The 19,260-nt window shown below is 39.5% G+C and overlaps 1 protein-coding gene across 1 annotated transcript; it reads right to left on the bottom strand.

The window, feature by feature from the left end:
* Positions 1-290: 290 nt before the first annotated feature.
* Positions 291-18,897, bottom strand: AQP1 (aquaporin 1 (Colton blood group)). The gene is made up of 4 exons (XM_065744948.1): positions 18,376-18,897; positions 3,491-3,655; positions 3,203-3,283; positions 291-1,804 (listed from the first exon to the last, which is right to left on the bottom strand). Exons 1-4 carry the CDS (start codon positions 18,760-18,762, stop codon positions 1,625-1,627), a joined length of 813 nt encoding a protein of 270 aa, XP_065601020.1. The 5' UTR covers positions 18,763-18,897; the 3' UTR covers positions 291-1,624.
* Between the last annotated feature and the right edge of the window lie 363 nt (positions 18,898-19,260).

The raw sequence follows: 19,260 nt of genomic DNA, 5'->3' as shown, positions 1-19,260 counted from the left end.
TTAGCACAAATGATTTTGTTTATTTTTAAACCACCCCAAAATCCAATCATGCTGTATGTACATTGACAATACACAGGATAACGCACCAAAAGTAAACAAGAAAGATTCTGGTTTGGTCTGTTGGCATTTCAATTTCTTCTTTTTAATTTTTATCTTGTTTATCTGCTCAACTTATTGAAATGATCCAACTTAGATGGATTCCTATGTCAACCCTCTTTCAATTTTAATATCCATGCTCTCTGTCCACCAGGAGACGTCTGCCATTCGTATTACCTCTGGAGTACTCGTCTGAAGGGTTAACTGTGTCATTTTTTATGTAGGTTTCTCTGGGCCTCTTTCCTTATGTAAAATGTTTTAGTGCAGAACAAGTATATCAGCACGTATCTGCCTCAGCTATAGTCTATAGTTAGTATGTGAGACCAGCTACTGTGGGTTATTCAGGAAATGAAAAGTAGCACACACACAATAACAGAAAATCATCTTCCATTTTGTTTAGAATGTTAGTTTTCTTTATGTTTCCAGTGTCATTTATTTTGCTAAGCTCTTATGAAATTCTTTCCACTTCTTTTCTGCTCTTATTTTCTTACAAAACAGTATACTATGCTTTCTGTATAAAACACATATATAAACATTTATATATTTATATATATATATATAAAAACAAAAAAAAATGACCCTCAAAATGAACCTACACATGGGTATGTATTTGTCCCTCATTAGAAAATATACTGTGTGTATATTTGTTCATTGTCCCTGAATGTCATAGCACTTGCTATTAAAATGGGGTCAGGAAGAAAGGGGTCTTTATTTTTTTTTCCCCCAGTTTCTTTTCAAATGTACAGTTAATTTACATAATACAAGCAAAAGTAGAGCAGTCTCAGGATAAATCAGATCCTGCTTACATATCAGCATGTTTTTCTTGTTGCTCTTTTAACTACTGCTCTTCAGTCTCACTTCTAGTTATTACTTCCCAAGAATTCATATATCTACATTTTTTGGTTATGCCTTCACAATGGACTGCATGAAGGTTCAGAGAGGATGAAGCACTGGAAAATGTAGATCTTGGAAATCTGGAGCTTCTTGTTTGACTCAGCAGTATTTCTGGTCCTCTTTCTTATGTTCTTTATACATAAATACTTTTTAGTGGCCTTTGCTTCCAAAAAGATACTTCAGGGAAATGATTAATGATTTTTTTCACATGCACTGCTGATATTAAATACCAGCCTTGCATTTCTATGTAAGTACTTCTTCTGGTATAAATACCTATTAATGGTACAGATGAAGTTTTATTCTAAGTATCTATTCTTTCAACAGACTACTCATCACTACTGCATGATGTGCTGGGAGAGCCAAGCACGCTGAATGCACCAGCAAATTTGATAGTAGTGAGAGAAGGGTTAAATATCAACCCAATTTATTTAGAACATGCTAATGAATTCTTGGCCTGAAGACGCTGCAATTTAAAGACCCCAGATAAAAAAAAAAGGCTATTAAGACTGGGGGCAAAAAAATGGAAAACCATACAGATTTAAAAAACAAAGTACTTCTTGCTGGTTTACAAAGAGTCTATAACACTGATAAAATCTTCGAAAACCAATGTGTTTCCCCTCCCCCTTGTCCTTCTTTATTTTGGCTTCATTTCAACTCTGGAGTTCATATCATCTCCTTCCAGATCGTACTCTTCTACTTGGCCACTGGTCCACACCTTCACGCGATCAGTCAGGTCACTGCTTCTGGGAGCCAGGATGAAGTCATAGATGAGGGCAGCACCTGCTCCTCCAATGATTGGGCCAACCCAGAAGATCTGGAACACAGTTTGAAGCCCAGTTAATACATCAGGTAATACTGCATTTGAAGCTGTTCTGGAAATCTCCACTGAAGTTTTTTCTGCATGAACTTCAGAGTGAAACCACAAATTGGATAAAGGACCCAGAAATGGATATCTGTGACTATACTGTCAACTTCTGATATTTAAAATTATACAACTACTGGTAAAATATCTCTGTTGCTCAAGCTATATTTGGCAGGCAGAGGGGAACAATCTCTAAAAGCCACAAAAGCATTAGATTCATTTCTAACAGTAACCTTCAGTGATTGGTGAATTTGAAAGTAGTACTTAGTCAGGATTTAATTAGGGGCTTAATTTGCTGTTAGCTACTGTTCAGCTAGAGACATTCCACAGGAGGCAAACTTTTGGAGGAAGAAGTAATAAATGTATTTTAGCTGACAAGATTATTTGAATAGGAATAATAGATCATTCTGAGGGATGTAAAAGGCCAAAGAAATAATGACTGAAAACAAGTTTGTTTGTTTGTTTGTTTGTTTATCCAGGGATATCAGTGGTTTAATAGGCATTATTATCACCTCTCTTTTTCTTTCTCCTGAAAAGCAACATATTTTTTCTACGCATTTCTGAAAATACTAGCTCCTTGCTTAGGTTCATTATCCTAATATCCCAATAGCAGTGTCTAAGCAGGAGATAACGGTACAAATTCCACAGTGTCCTCATTTTGTATGTATTGCTCTTTAGATTAAAATGGCTTTCGTATCCAAAATTTCATAGCCCCATTGTACTGCTACTGAACTTCCAAGAAATCTCACACAAACAGCTGCCAAAACAAGTGGGAGAGTTAGAACAAATTACAAAGTTTTAGTGAAATAAGTAAATGTTCGTGAAGTTCCCCATTTTAACCACAGAAAATAATTATAAAATCTATAGTGTTCCCAGTGCACTTATCCATGGAAGTGCATAAACAGACATTTCAGTTTAAGTAGGTGGGCATTTTATTAGCTTCAAAGTATTGCACAATCCGCTTTTAAAACATGCTTCAATGTATTTCACAAGTAAGGTTTACTATATTTAGCATAAGCATTTACAAACTTAGTTTAAACAAAATATTCTCAACATAGGATTCAATGTAATGAGGCTCTTAAGTTTTACCCATTTATTTATTTACTTACTTAAAGAAGCATAATGGGAAATAACCAGAGAAAATTAGCTATATTATTTTGAAAACACACGATTGTCTGGAAGAATTTTCATCTCCCAGAGATAGTCAGGAGCAAAAGGAGATTATTTTTGTTAAATGAAATAGGAACAGCAACTCAGCAACAGTTAGTTATTTGGATTTACATGTTTCTGATCTTGTAAATTGTGTATATGCAAAATCTCTTAAAATTTAAACACATGTCTTCAACTTACCCAATGATTTTCAAACTTGTTGGCAATCAGTGCTGAGCCAAAAGATCTGGCTGGATTTATTCCACAACCGGTGTAATCAATCTAGAAATTAAAAAGAAAACCAGTGGTGAGTTATCAAAGTACATGTGGCATCTTCATTACACACCATTACCACGCACAAAATTAAGGTCAGTCTATGAAAAGGAGGCAGAAGGATGAAACTCCTGTCTTGCCAATCATCTACCTTTCTTCACCAGCCCATACTAAGGTAGAGCAGTGCACACATCAATGGTGACAGCAAAAACTTACTGCAAGGAGATGTCCCAAGGCAACAGACAGACCAATGGCCAGAGGTGCTGATCCTGAAACATCATTCCTCCTCCGATCTGTGGTGGCAAGGACACACAAAACTAGCTGGAGAGTAGCAATGATTTCAATTCCTAGTCCTTGGCCTGCATTGATTCCTTTTGCAAGCTGCATGGAGACAAGAAGGAAAGAAAAAAAATGTAATATTCCTATCTGCCTTCATACAGTACAACAAAGTTTCATGGGTTGTGGTATCTCAATTCAGACCTGTACATTCACTTATTTACTTGTGCTTCCTCTGCTTAACACCAATGAAAAGAAAGAGGAGAGAAATCAGTTGAAGCACACGCTGTTGCACTCAAGTATAGATATAACCAACTTCTGTTAGTTTTAAAACATGGTAGTTGCACCCAGTGCACCCAGTAAACACTCAACCAGTAGACACAATGAGAATGTAAGCTGTGTACATGTGTAAGATTAATTTGTTAAAGATTTGCCTTCAATAGACTACATTTGTAAAACTGACCTCTGGTATCATATAAGACATTTATTCTTTGCCCGTGAGAATGAGGATGCTGTGTTCAAGTTAAACATTGCTCAATTTGGCATTACCAACAATTGACAAACAAACAGAGCACGAAGAGGAAGGGACAAATAGAGTGAGAAAGTAGCACTTTTGACTGAGCAGCTTGAAGGTACTTATCTATGTTATCAGCATGTCACATTAATCTTTTCCTCTCCTACCACTAATTATTTTCTGTTGTTCAATACGATCTCTTCAAAATGAGAACCTTATATTGGCAATGTCCTGCAGCATGCAAGTACCATGGACATATTCCCACCCAACTTTTCAGCCACCTGTACAAAGCGCCTGAAAATGTTCCTCTAGTGCCATTTGAAATACCCTGGATTGTTCATGGCATTCATGTGGAACCAGTAGATGTGACACCAGTTCTACAGGAGGACACAGTTCTCTACAATGGCTCTAGTTGCCAGTGTTCAAGCAGCAAGCCTTTGAACTTGGACAGGTAATGAGCACAGTCAATAGAGTTGAGCCACTCAGCTGATGACACATTGATGATTGTTGGAGAGTCAACTGAATAGCTCTGTCCTTTCTTACTGGATTGACTAGATCTCATTTGACTACAACAAGAGCTTCACACATTCGCATGTAGATTAGTTTCAGGTGTGCCTTGAACTGAATCCAATCCACTGTCTTTAGTAGGTAGAATAAACGTACAGAAATCCTAGAGGGTTGATGGAGAAAATAGTTTATCCATGAAATAAAGTAGATTCTCCAAAAAAAAAAAAAACTAACCCTCACAATGGCAGATGTAGGTATTCCTAATGTATTATTAATCATGGAATCAGTTGAGTTTCTTAATCATGTACATGTTGTGGGGCATACAGAAAGCACAGAAATTTATATAAATGAACATTAAAAAAAATCTTTTCATATTTCTGTAGTACTATTACAAAGTTTTCTTCAACAAGTAACCATGGATCTAAATTAACAATGACATAAAAGGTTTTGAATTCTGTTTCTAATCATTGTATTCACTGGTGTCTTAGTTAAGAGAAATCTTTATGAGCTGAATGTTGTTAAACAGAAGTAACTGCATTGCATAGATGGGATAAAACATAAGTTTGGAGACACGCCAGAGAAACTGAGAATAAAAGTGACTCGGAGTAGGCAGTCAGTAATAGAGCTATCAGTAGGCTGTCCCATCTGTCACAGTTTCTGTGTTAAAACTTCAAAGGTCAAACATTACAAAAAAGTAATTGCTTGTTATGATTCTTTGTTTTACATTGTAATTTTCCTAAATTTTTAGGAATTTTTATTCCTTTGAATAACCTTAAAACTTCAGATTTCCTGAACTCCTTCACTTTCTACCTTTGCTATTTAGTTTTCTTGTTTCTTCTCTGTCAGAGAATTGTAAACATTTGTAAACAATTGCAAACATATTTGTAAACATTAGAGAATAATTTGTCATCAGCTAGCAAAGATCTGATCAGCTACAATAACAACAGTGAAAATATATTAATTTCTAAGAACCTAATATTTGAAAAATTAATAACATAAAGTTGTATCTTGTTCTTTAACAGGAAGAATGGATAACCCTTGAATTAGAATTAGTTTATTCACAGATAGAAGGGAATTTTGGTTGAAGTGATGGATATTTTGGTTCCTGCAGCATCCATACAATACAAACTAAGACCATTTCATGCAATCTTCAACACAAAAAGGATCTATATGTGAGAAATATGAATCATGTACATTTGATTTGGCAGTGAAAATGCCGTGATCGAGAAATTCATACTGAACACCTGATATAATACTAAATCAGTATTCTGTTACTTTTATCCTTTCCTTTTTAAAACAATCACTTTATTTGCTGCAGTGACATTTGGGTCGCAACTCTTTGACTTAAATTTCAAACAGATCCTAATGATATAAAAGATTCTGTACCACAGATACTGAAAGATCTTATCCCACATTTGGAAGGCCAAATGAAAAGCAAGCATATTTGTAAAGGAGTGTATGCAGATGCCCAAAAGTGGATCTGAAACTAAATTCTCCTCTATCATAATGCAACTTTTAAACCCCAGAGAGTCTAGATCTAAGATCCAATGCAAACATGTTGAAGTATAAAAAGGCCTTGGCATTTGAAACGAATAAATACTAACATAGCATAAGACTCTTCCTTTGCTTTGAAAGTCTTCAAGAACGAAAAAAAAAAAAGGGAAAAAAAAGAAAAACAGACAGTAAGAGCAAAATTACACCTTCAAAACCTGTCGTAATTCTTATCTTTGAGAGGAGGAAATCACAGTCTTCCTTTCCCTCCAGGAAAACACATCCTAAGGTTGGCTTGAAGTCACTCTCCCTGCTAATCAGCACTTATTGATAGGCTGTGTGGAACCAAATAAAACCTGGAAATATCATAGGAAACCTTTTGCTTTCCTCTACTGTGCAATACTACGCAGACTGCCAGGGACGTAAGATTCTCCAGTGCAAGAACAAGAACTCTGGGCCACGTTCCAAAACACTGCAGACTGAGGCAAGCCTTGGATGTCCTGTTTTGCTCTGATTTGTAAGTATAATATTGCATATGTTGGTTATTTGTCTGCTTGTCAGAGCTATAGTGCCACTACAGCAGTAGGCTGGACCTCCTAGACTACAGCAACACGTGGAACAACATGAGTCTTCACCAGACTAACCACCTCCCTGCATAACAGAAGTAGTAGGAAGGTGCATTTCCTACTATTCCATGTAAAGAAGAGCTATCCAACTAAAAGGAACACATGCATACATGCACATATATATCTGTATTTATATAGTCTTTGGTCGCAGTGAAGTTGCAATTTACCCAGCTAACACTTAATGCAATATGAAAAGCTTTATGCCTTTCAAATCTGCTATTTTAACTCCCGGCATAACTGAGTAGATTGGTTAACCTTTGGTTTCATTTTCTTGCTTTATTTACATCTTTAAGGAAAGTCTAAATTCTTGCATTTTTATAGAATACCTGACTCTAGATGCTTGAGCCTTCAGTAAGGTCAGGGCTGTCGAAATCTTCATCTGCACCTAGTAGCAATAGGTATTGCAGATACCTGACCACATGAATATGTCAGTATACACAATGGTAAATATCAGCCACTGATCTTAACATCTACTATTCTGCTACTGAGTATATTTAGAATTTAAGGTGACCGTATCTCCTTTTAAAAAGTTGGAAAATATGGTTCTTAAATAGATATAATAATGCCTTGAAATGTAAGATGTAGTCACAACTATTGGAGTGCCGGAGTGAACGCATCCTTTTCCAGTGACTTGTACCACACTGAAATGACTTTCTATGCTACACTGGTAGGCTGCTTACCAGAGGTCATGGCAAAATATGTGTGCAGGGACATGGGCTGCTTTTGTCCTTGTATCTCTAGGAAAATCTCTGGTATTTTTTCACCTTATTCCAGTAATTCCCAGACACTGCATTTTAGATGGCGTTTTGTGTTCAGATGAATTGTTTCACTGAACATAATTACTAAATCACTGCACTATTTTGACAAGAGAAGAATCAGAAATGTACCTAAGAAATGGGTTCTTTATTGGCAAGATCTGAGGGCTGTAGTGAGACATAAAGATAGCTGACCAGCTGGATCACTGCCTTGGCTGCAATAGTTTTCTCTGAGTAATCCTCCCTTGATGTACTAGCACCAGTATAATATGCAGAAGCATAAATGCAACAATACAAACAACCCAAATGAGGTATATCCTTCTGACAGCTGAATCCTGCCATCAACATTTTTACCTGAGTTCAGTGTGACTCAGAACAAGTTAGTGGGGAAAAAATGTTAACAAGTGGAGTTTTCTAAATTAATAGAAATCCTATCTTGATCAAAAAGCCCATGGCTCCTGAGAAGAAATTGGTTGGAAGCTAAGTACTTAGGCGTGTTGAGCGTACAAGTTCTGCATCACTAGAGATATACAGTCATGACCATAAGAGAAACTGTTTGAGGTGAGCAACTGCTTTTTGTTCTTAGGGAATTAAAAGCAGTTGCTTCCATCTCTCCACAGCATCAAGTAGTTGTGATTTATCTGCAACTGGAACTATGGAAGATCCAGTCAGGTGCCCGTAACTGCCACGTTTAGCTGACTTCCTGAGCTTCCAGCAACAGTGTGGGCAGATGGTATGTTTTCTTTTCCATTTTTCCCTCCTCTCTCATTTTTTTGGAACAGCATATTTATTAGATGTCTGCCTTCAAAAGAGAAACGGGGACAGGAAATTAAACTGGCCCAAGGTAAACCCAACTGTGTACTTCTCCAGTGGCTTCATATTTTTCTCATCAGGAATCAAAGTCTATCAGGCTCAAAGCTGTTTCCCGTTATATGGATAAGAGAGTTGTTATGCAACGTGGTTTCATGATGTGATGCCACGCCTGCCTCATGTCGTCCAACAAACTCAGCAAAAGACGGCGTCTTCTAGGGTTAACCTTACTTTCATATAACGGGGATTAGTTTATCATTATTCATGAAAAAGATTAGGCCTCTGGAAATGTAGAAATCTACTTTTCGGTACAGGAATGTCAATTTTCTCCATAGTTATGAAACACTTCACATCAAGCAACATTGGCTGATGTTTTTTCAAGACAGAAAAGCGAAACCACGGCATCTTCTCGACACATACGCATTACCTTTTATTATTAAAGTATTTTTAATGTTCATGTTGGAATAAGAACTGCTGCAAAAATAATATGTTTACATCAGACAGTCCTCACTCCCTGCATACTGAATTCAAATACGCTACCATTTGCACCAGGCCTGATATTTTCAGCATTCTAAGTTAGGAGATTTGTCTTCCATGGGGAACTTTTAAGGGAAAATTTCTGACATTTCTTCTCAACCCAATTGGAGTCTGCCTCCCTGGCTATATTGCTGGCTGACTATTTGAAAAATGAATCTGTCTTATATTTTCTTCTTACAGATTAATCTTTCCCATCTTAGAATTTTCTCGTTTTCCTTGATAAGAAAATCTTTTCACTCTGGTTAAAATGGTTCGTGCTCTCCTCTTCATCCTTACACTGGAAATAATAAATATGCTTCTTCATACCCAACTAACATTTAAGTGCCCAACTGGGAAGAGTTATTTGATATGATGTTCTTTGAACGCAGTCTCAAAAATTAATCTTCCTACTTCCCTCAAAGCTGTCTGTCATTTTGTCTGACTCTTCTCATTCTTTCAGTTCCTGGTTCAACCATGCTTGTAACTTGATAACTCCTGTTCCAATAACATCCCCTTCTCCTGCTGGAACAGCTGTAAACCTCCCTTTAACTCACATTCCAAATGTATCCTCAGCTATTTAACCACAGTTATTCTCTTCTCCCCTTGCAGTTTAATAATATTACCCTGAAATTGATGTTTCTATACCTGTTATTTACTCACTAGGCATTCAAAAAGTAGAAAAGTCATGTTCCTTTAGTAAGTAGAGAGAGGCAAAGATCTAGAGTGTTTCATTTAAAATGACATGGCAAGAGTACTCAGATGAAGCTGCTTATGAGGCAAAGGATTAGCTTTGGATTGTATCCTAGGTCAACAATAGAAGCATTCAGCAGAACATAGGGATGAAACATATTGTTCTTCGTTAGATTATCCTTCCTATAAATAAAGCCTTAAGAGTTCTAAAGGGGGCACATTCAGTTCCCCAAGTACAAATTACATTTTCCATTCTTTGGTCAGTGGACACGCTCCAGGAGCAAGACTAACCTCCCTCCCACCCTATCCTCCAGCTGATGGGAACCTGGCCTGGGCTTTGTCTCGCAGCAGCCTGGGATGTAATCAAGAGAAGAGTGATGGACAGTGATATGCAGTAAAAGCCAGTAATCGTACAGGACTTCCATTTAACACAGATAGTTGGAGAAAGGCCATTTGTTAAACAGTCTCATTTACACTTCAACTTTCTGAATTACCTCTGGTAAAATTTCTCTGGGAAACATTTTTTTCTTTTCTTTTTCTTTTTTCTTTTTCCCTATAAAATAAACAACTACTATTCAGAAGATGGAGAATAGTGAAATTTTTCTTTGCCCATCCAAACACAAGTAAATTGTTCACTTTCAGTAGAATATGTGAAGCACTCCTTTGTATTAGTGCACTGTTCATGACCTCTTGTACTGTCAGCCCAAAAGGAGATGGTGTTTCATGTGTTCAATACATATTTGGATGTTGCACTAAGGGACATAGTTTAGTGGGAAAGTATTGGTGATAGGTGGACAGTAGGACTGGATGATCCTGGAAGTCTTTTCCAGCCTTGGTGACTCTATGGTTCGATGATTCAATGGAGAATTGAAGACCTATCTGAATTTTGAGTTTTGTGTGATCTACCTTTTAGAGTAGTTCCTGGCATAACTACCTAGATTCAAACAAAAGTCACAATATCATTTTGGGCAATTGCAGCAAAGTGATATTCATTTTCTACTAGAAAATCCATCCAACCAACTTGTGAAGTTTTCAAACTTCCCACTTCTGAGGACATTCGTACTGTCAGTCTTGTGCAGAGTATTCAAGAGTTCTGCATGAGTTGAAAGTACAACTCTCAGTGTGAGCACTGCATTGCAAAAATTAGGGGAACTCTCAGAACATTCTCCACCTTGATCATCAATCAAGAAGTCATATGAAAGTAATAAATAGAGGCCATGCCTAACTTTACTTATTTTTATTCCTCATTTCAAATGCACTCACCATTAACTTCAAAGGAAATTACGTAAATATACATAAGGAAACTTGTGCCATGCTTCTGCTTTCAAAGCCTTCGTTGACTTCTGTTGGCACAGAAAGTGTCAAGGGCATGGAAAATGTGTTTTTTGGTGGTACTTCTCAGTGGCTTCTGCAGAAGAGATGCACAGGACTCTGCTCAGAAAGTACACTGAGGATTTCTTGGCTGCTTTCCCGTCTTCAAATATCAAAAGAGAAACCCCTCACAGAGCTCTCAGCATACTTTTTTGGCCTCCTGCTGTTTATAGAGTTTCCTCCAGGATGCCTGACAGGACAGTATGTTTGATTTAACAAGTTAATGTTGTGCCATAGCTTCAGACATCATTGACTTCAGCGGAGTTGCAGAAGGTAAATAGTGGCACTAACTTTGGCTCTGAATGCCAGAACGTGTAGTGCTTTCCCATCAGGTTGTATGTTAATAAATACACAGAACCACATACTGCTCCCAGAGAGGGCAGGAAAACCTCCAGCAAACATTTACTTGCCCCATGACATCGGCATTAACTTTATTCTGAGAGTTCTGATGAGCACACAGAATACAGAAAGGCACGGGAATGCAGAAACTGAGAAACACAGACACAGAAGCATGGAGCTGACCAATAGTTCAGTGTGTTTTTTTGTTTTATTTTAACTTAGGAACAAAAAGATTTTTCTTTTACATTTTTTAATTACAGTATCAGGTAAAGATCTCTCTTTTATTGGATACTCTCAATTAAGTTAGAGCATGACAAATAAGCAAGAATGTACTACTGCTTTAAAGAAAACAGGCAATTTCCTCTTGAGACAAACAGGAAATTTTTCGAGGGCTATTTTTTCTTCCTGTAGTACTTGTAATGTGTTTCAGTATCTTTGTTTTAAGAAATGCTTCTCTTAAAGGTAATAATATACAAGCCAGATAGTTATACTTTTTAGGATTCTCTGACTAAAGAGGTACTATTCTCTACCTGCTCAAAGGTCCAAATTATCTCCCAAGGTACATGAGCCCTGCTGAAATGACTTGCTATTTTTAATAGCATATCAAGAAGAGTTCTATAATATTTATTCTCATGTTTCTTGTGGAAATTTCCATTTGTACATAGACTGTGATTCTTGACATAGAATCACAAAATCCTGAAATGGTTTGGGTTGGAAAGGACCTTAAAGTCTACCTAGCTCTAATATCTGCCATAGGCAAGGGAATTTCCCACCAGACCTAGACCAGGTGTCCCAAAGCCCCATCCAGCCTGGCCCCAAGCACTATCAAGAAGGAGGCATCATAGCTTATCTGAGCAGCCTGTGCTAGTGCCTCATCACCCTCACTATGAAGGATTTCTTCCTAACATCTAACCTAAATCTCCCCTCTTTCGTGTCACTACAGTCCAGGACAAAGTGTCCCTCTCCAGCTTACTCCTAGGTCCCTTTTAGTCCATGCCAGATCTTGATTTAAAATTAATATTCACTAACATATATTTTTAATGTAAACTGAAATTAAATTAGAGTATGGAATTTGAGTTAACGTCATCTAAAATCTAAAATGCCATTCTATATGTCTGTCTATCTATCTATCTATCTATCTATCTATCTATCTATCTATCTATCTAACCACATATCTATGTATCTAACCACATACCTATCCATCTATCCAACTATCTATCCTTCTATCTATCCACTGTGTGTGTGTACGCATGTGTGTGAGATGTGTGTACCCCTAAGCATAAAATACCCTAACACATATACATACTAAGATATGACATAATACATTGAGTGCCAAGGAAAGGAGGACAATTTTAACTGTTTATTCACCAGTCAGGAGTAGCAGTGGAAAAGTTACTTTCCTTCTTTACTTCCTTCATAATTATTCCTACTTATTTGGACAGCTGGTCAGAAATAAAAACAAAACAAAACAAAAAAGGATTCCCAAAAAGCCATGACCATGAGTTAATTTGAATTACAACATTAAACAATCTTACAAATTAGTAGTATTTTTAGCTCTGTTGCAACTTATTATCTTAAAAGACTCCATGCCAACCTTTCACCAATTTCTATCTCTTCTATTGAAATAGGACCTTTATTCTGAGGTTTGCAGAGTATTTTTCAAACACTGCACAAGTCATCCTTGGGTCCTCTAGACACAAACCCTATTCATGGCTTGAAACCCACGTTGGATCGCTCTGTTTTAGCACCAAAGAATTAACCTGTAGACAGATGATCACTGAGGGCCTCACCGTGTGTCACAAACATCCACATTATCACACCCCTGGGTGCTCTCTGCCAACCACCCATGGAGGAGTTCAAGAACTATGGAGATGTGGCAATGGAGGACGTGGTCAGGGGGCATGGTGAGTAAGAGTGAGCTGGAGTTAGACTTGGGGATCTTAGTGGTCTTTTCCAACCTCAGTGATCACATGATTCTATGAAAAGCTTAGGGCATGGCTATGTCATTATGGAGCAGAAGCACTAAGCCAATTCTTGTAGAAACTAAAATAAAAATAACTTCTGTCTTAAAAATAGAATTAGAGCCATAACCTTCGTTAATCTCAAAGGTACTGAAGGATGGACGATAACATCAGTTTTAAACCTCAGCCCAGAGATTTCTGCTGTCTCGTGTGAACTCCTTAGAAAGCAGCTGTTGCTGTGGCCATTCCTGAGCAGGTGCCTTTCCTATGTTCCACCTTCCTGGCATGCTGTGATTCAGTACAATGCTGGCAAGCCATAAAAGACGGCTGCTGCAAGATTGAAATCGAATAAAGAGCTATTGTTGTACTGCTCTTTGTTAAGAAACAAAAAATCATGGACTAATCTCATGTACAGGAACCATTTTCCTCACTCTGAAAGTGCAGCTGCTTCTGGTCCCGTGTCGCAGTTCCAGCACCTAAGTACACACATATCCAGGCAATATTGGCTGGAGGATGCTAAATCTGATCAAAAACAGGGAGCAAAAAGGGCAGTGATATGGAGAACGAAGCTGATGGCATGGAATCTGGAGAAGGATGTAGTACATAGCACTGAAAAAAAGTATCAGGAAATTTTTTATAAGCACAAGATTTCAGGAACACAATTGCATATCCCATCCATCCAGTGGCACCCCGGCAACCACGGTTCTCTGTACTGAGTCAGAGAAACAGTGGCATCACTTAATTCTTAATCAAACACTTACTCAATTGTCCACTCATGCTGTCAAGCTCTCCATTTATTTTGGAAGCTCTACCAATGCAACCAGACACTGCTTAATTTGAGGCTGGAGCAGAGGGTGTGGGCAGAAGGAGAGGGAAATCACAAAGGGAAGCACTGAGTCACCAACACCAAGCATTCAAGTCCTACTCCCATGGTAGGAGGGCCATTGCTGGTATGCTACATAGGACCATATGTGGTAACTCTGGAGCTTCCTACAGCTTGTGATGCCCTCTGAGGCAGCTTCCCAAAGGACAGAAAAGAAAGGAGACAGACACTCAATAACACTGAAACCCAAAGGGCGATCCAGGAGCAAGCAACTTTCCACATTGTAGGTGTGGTATTTCTATGGCTATCCACCAGTCTTAAATAAATACTCCAGACGTCCACATTTCTGGACTCTGGGCCATATCTCCTCTGTTGTTTCTAGAAAGTTCCTCAGTTCCACAAACAACGTTTGTTGGTTCACAAAGCAGTTTTGAAAACAGAGTTCTGCTATTTGTTATTCTTAGCTGTTTTCCTTTTCATTGTATCGACCCTGAGCAAAAATACCTGTGGGTCTGTTTTTCTTCCCTACAGCTTTTGATCCACTTGGAACATTTTTTAGAAATATATATAGTTTTTATAAACTTTGAGGCAGATTTTTCAAAGCATTTCCATATGGTGGCCCCCCAGGCTTAGGGGGGCACATTTCCTGGCAATTAAGCCAGTATAAAGAAATGCAGAAACCACTCAAAATTATTGATCGGTAAAGGAGCATCTGCATTTTTTCAGAAGATTATTTTCACACAAAATTAACAACGAAAGGAAAGGAAAAAGAAAAAAGAAAAAGAGAGAGAAATAAATTTGCTCAGCATGTTTTTAACAGCCTGATGAAAGTTCTCACAATAAACACTGCTGAACAGCAAATATTGTGTTACCTTATGGAGCAGACATCTCCTCTCACTTGTCTTTCCTGCTTGAGCTCTTTGTTAGCCATTAATTGCCCGTGATGACTAGTTTCTTCCATTTTCCAAACTACAGATCTGTCCTCACTGGACAACATCCAACTATGTTGGCAGATGAGTGCACTTCGGATTATGTTTTCTCTACTCTTACATTTTTACCAAATAGAAATTTGTAAAATGTAGTGATCCAGTGGCCAAAAAAAAAAAAAACAAAACAAGATACTAGATGATACGAGTATGAATATTCAAATTTTTAGAACAACAAACTCTGAATACTCCTCTTTCAGTTTTTCCAGTGCTCCAGGTTTTTACCTTTTTACTTTGGCAGCCACACCACTATTGAAATGTATGGGAAGTTTGTCTTAAAAGGATTCAGTAATCCAAGTGCCTCTCTGAATATTGTCCAGAATTTCTTATTTAGAACCAGCCAAAGTAAAAAAAATAAATAAATTCCATTGGCTTCAGTGAAGTTTAAATCGAATTTCTCATATGGGATAGTTTGGGTTGTCTCTAAGAATAAAACAGACCTTCATATTGAGTGTGGTAAAGGAACATCCTGCTTTTTCCTGCTCTCTTCCTCTCTTCAGCCCTGTACCTTCCATGCCTGCTTTCTGTGATCTGTTTGCTTGCATTTCCCTTTCCCCTTTGGGCAATAAGAAAGGCACAGCTTCACCACACTTTATTTCAGGAACTTGATCAAGGTCCCCAAGGCTGGAGCCTCCCAAATTTCTTCTACAGTAAAGGACGAGATCTAGGTCTCTCTAGAGGACAACAGAGAGGATCTAAGAGCTGATGTATCTTTCTTTGTCTCTCCTCACTATGAGCTGGCAAGGAACCTAAGGAATTGAGATCAGTACTGCAGCCCCTTGGTGCAGGACCTATAGGCGAACAGGATAAAATGCAATTTATCCCACCTGTGTAATCCCACCCAGCATCAGAGAGGGCACTGAATAGTTACTGGCTCAATTTATTTGTTCTCACCATGATTTTTCGGCAAAAAAAAAGCCACCCTTTCAAGTCATGCATATCCAAGCCACCTTCCCAAGCATTGCTAAAATGCAGCACTCCCATTCTTCCTATTCTTTTTCCCAGTAACAAATCTATACCTCATTTTCTCCTGGAAGGACAAGAAGACAAAACAGCTGACAGGAATGCCAGCACTGCCCCTCCTCTCCTTGTCCTCAGGTTAAAAAGCAAGCAGGACATAAAAGCAAGTCTCTGTGGCATCTCCTTACGCTCTGTTTGCTGAAGGAGGCAATGCAATGTGACATCAGGATGTGCCCCATTGTAATCAGCTCTGCACGAGGTCAGCTGTTTCATTGTCCCCACACTGGGCTCAGACCCACTGCCACTCAGACCCCTATCTCCCCTCCCCAGCTGGTCCCATAATAGTGAAAAGAATGGATTTGCTTTCCTCACCAGTTCCTTCTTACGGGGGAAAAGAACAGCTTTTACTCTCCCCATCTCCTGAGATGTCCCCCAACTCTCCTCTATCCAGAACATTTATTGCTGGACAGGTAATGGAAAATAAAAGACCAAAACTCTGAATGTTTGACAGTAACAAGACCAGAGCTTTTCACAGCGTTTGGGAACGATTTCATTCATCAGTTCACATGCAGAAAGTGTTGCCAGATTTGTAAAATAGGCATGGTGGAGGCTTACAGTATACATCCTCCTACCATAAATTTTATTGCATTGGAAAGGGTGCACTGAATATATTCCAGACGGAGGGGCCCAGCTTCCACTCTCTAATTTTTGAGATTCGTGGAGTGATTTTTCCATCTCAGACCTTTCTCTACTGAGATGCCCTTGTGCAGAGCTCTGAATCAAATCTTTGTAAGTTGATTTACTAACAGAGGAGCAAGCGTTTGGGGTGGTCCCCTACACCCACTTTACAAAAAGCCAGTTTCAGGGCTTCGGGGCAAGCGAAGGAGCCAGCCACCACTGCTTTGTGGCAGGCAAAAGGCAAAGCCCAAAAGCAGCTGGCAGCCAGACCTCTCGAGGAAACCACCAGGGTGGGGACCCTGTCCCATGCGGTTGAGCACTTCCCTCTGCCAGTGGTTTCATAGGAGAGGATCACATCTCACACACACAGCCAGAGCCAGCTGGAGTTAATGAAAAGATTCCCTCTTCTTCCCCAAAAAATCGTTTCAGATGATCCCAGAGGAATTCCCAATGAGTGGCAGGGTGGGATCCCTGCAGGCAGGTGGGCAGCCAACACACAGAGCAGCACGGGTGGGTGGCACTGGGCTGCTCAGCACTGACCTCCTTAATGGCAGTTTCTATGTTTTCAAAAGCTCTTCTTCCTCACTCTTGCGAATAACTCTCATGCCACAGAATGCTTAAAACTTTATATGTTCTTTCTTTTTTTTTTCCCCAACAACTATTTCTAAAGTGATATCATATTTGGAGCTCTGTGCCCCAAATATCCTTGTGATTCCAACAGCCATAAGATTTCAAATACATTCCAGTTTCAAACTGCATCAACGACTATTCTGCATGAAGGGGGCCATAGAAAAGCCATGAAATACATATTCTGAACAGAGTGAGATAAGTGACCAGAAGGGAATTTCCATTTATAGTACTCCTCTGTGTATTGCTGTGACTGCAGGACTGCCTCGCTGGCATCCACTGAAAGAGGGATGATTTCATGTTGAAAAGAGTAACTATCCCTTTTGCTCCCGTTATGGTACGGTGACAACAGCAAAGAACAGTGCGTGGAGGAAGAGGGGTTGCCACATGGCAGTTGTCTGTAGACTGTAATCATCAATAACTGTAAACACCCCAATGTGGATAGGGCTGAAACCTGCACTTCTCTTCTATACAGATTCTTCACCTCTTCCTCCAAACTACACCTGAGAATTTCCTTTTTTCCCCATTTTTGCACAGCTCAAAATAGGAAAAAGAAGAGTGCAGCTAAGATTCTGCATCAGGCAGGATGAGAACACTGTGCCAAATGCAACAGGTGATGCTCACACCTTTGGTGATAGGGTTTCTCCTGCTACCCATCTCTCTCACTGGTCCCATCGGTCCTTACACTGCAGTCATCAGGTTACACAGACCATTAATGAGGTATTGAAAGAGAACCACATTCACAGAAATGAAAACACCATAATGTGAATACACATTAATCAGCATCACAAGCCAAAGACATGTTACCTGAGACCTTCAGAACCAGGAAAGAGGCTCAGTCATGCAAATAGCAGAGCTTTCAATGTTACTTAGGTTTCAAAAAGCACATTTCTGCCACATGGATATGCAAAACGGAACACAAACAAAACTGATAAAGACCATAGAGCTCTGAAAAAGAATGGAGAGAAAGGATCATCCCTACAGTATCTCTTACCAAAGAAAAGGATTAAAATAGTGCTTAACTGACAGCAGTGAAGGCATACACCATCAGTCAGGACAAGATCCCTGCCTGAGGTGACCGCCTCCACCACACACATCCTTATAGAAGTCGCCCTCTCATTTCTACTCAGGGAAAAAAGAGTCAAAGGGGGACAGCAAAGTTGCATCTTACCGCATTGAGCCCCAGAGAGTTGTTAGGCAGAGAGGAGGTGACTCCAGACAGGATGGCAGTGGCCACCACTGCCCCCAGGCACTGGGCGAGGATGTACATCAGTGCCTTGAAGATGCTGATCTGGCAGCTCAGCAGGAGGCCCAGGGTCACCGCCGGGTTCAGGTGGGCACCGCTGATGTGGCCCACGCTCTGCGCCATGGTCGCGATGGATAACCCAAAAGCCAAAGAAACCTTCACGTTGTCCTGAGTTGCTGATGTCCCATTGACCGACACTGGGAAGTTAAAACCCAGAGCCGAGCCAATGCTGATAAAAATAAAGAGGATCATGGCAAGGAACTCAGCCACCACTGCCCTCCAGAACATTTTCTTTTTGAATTCACTGGCCATCTCTCCTGCTCTCTGCTCTCCTCTCTCTTCTCCTTCTTTCCCCTGCCTGATATTTTCCCTTCGAGGTCTGAAGAGAAAGCTGGAGAAAAAATACGGTCCTTGGATTATTTATAGGGCTTTGGGTGGTCTGTAGGAGGGAAGGGGTGTTGCACAAAAGGAGGAAAGAACATCTACATCGATGCTGACTGCTAGATTGATGTAAGACAGTGCACGCTTGCCAAAGTTTTTTCTTCCTTTTTTTTTTTTTCCTCTCTCCCTTAACTGCCTTCGATCTGTGCTGCCGTTTTTAAGAGGCTTTTTCAAACCCTTGGAAAAGCCTTTGGGAGTGCCTCAGGAATGTCACCCTCACTCTGTTTCACTTCTCCCTCGTCCTTCGGGTCGGAGCGAGGGCTGTCGTGGGGTCTCTGCCTGGCACTGAAAGGAGAAGTGCCCCGCTGAGTTACCGTGCTCAGCTCTGCAGCAGCTGGGGGACATCCAACAGTAGTAAACAGAGCTGAC

This window comes from Cyrtonyx montezumae, unplaced genomic scaffold, assembly GCF_038088225.1.
Source record: "Cyrtonyx montezumae isolate F1298 unplaced genomic scaffold, pur_monq_1.0 scaffold_32, whole genome shotgun sequence".
In the NCBI taxonomy this organism is placed as follows: domain Eukaryota; kingdom Metazoa; phylum Chordata; class Aves; order Galliformes; family Odontophoridae; genus Cyrtonyx; species Cyrtonyx montezumae.
This window is presented reverse-complemented; position numbering and strand designations above follow the sequence as displayed.

What these genes read in the sequence shown, in the direction of transcription:
- AQP1 (XM_065744948.1), bottom strand. Translation starts at nt 18,762, where the DNA reads ATGGCCAGTGAATTCAAAAAGAAAATGTTCTGGAGGGCAGTGGTGGCT. An exon ending in ACTCTCTGGGGCTCAATGCG is followed by an intron (nt 3,656 to 18,375) that starts GTAAGATGCAAC and finishes GTCTCCATGCAG; the next exon opens with CTTGCAAAAGGAATCAATGC. An exon ending in ACAAGTTTGAAAATCATTGG is followed by an intron (nt 1,805 to 3,202) that starts GTAAGTTGAAGA and finishes ACTGTGTTCCAG; the next exon opens with ATCTTCTGGGTTGGCCCAAT.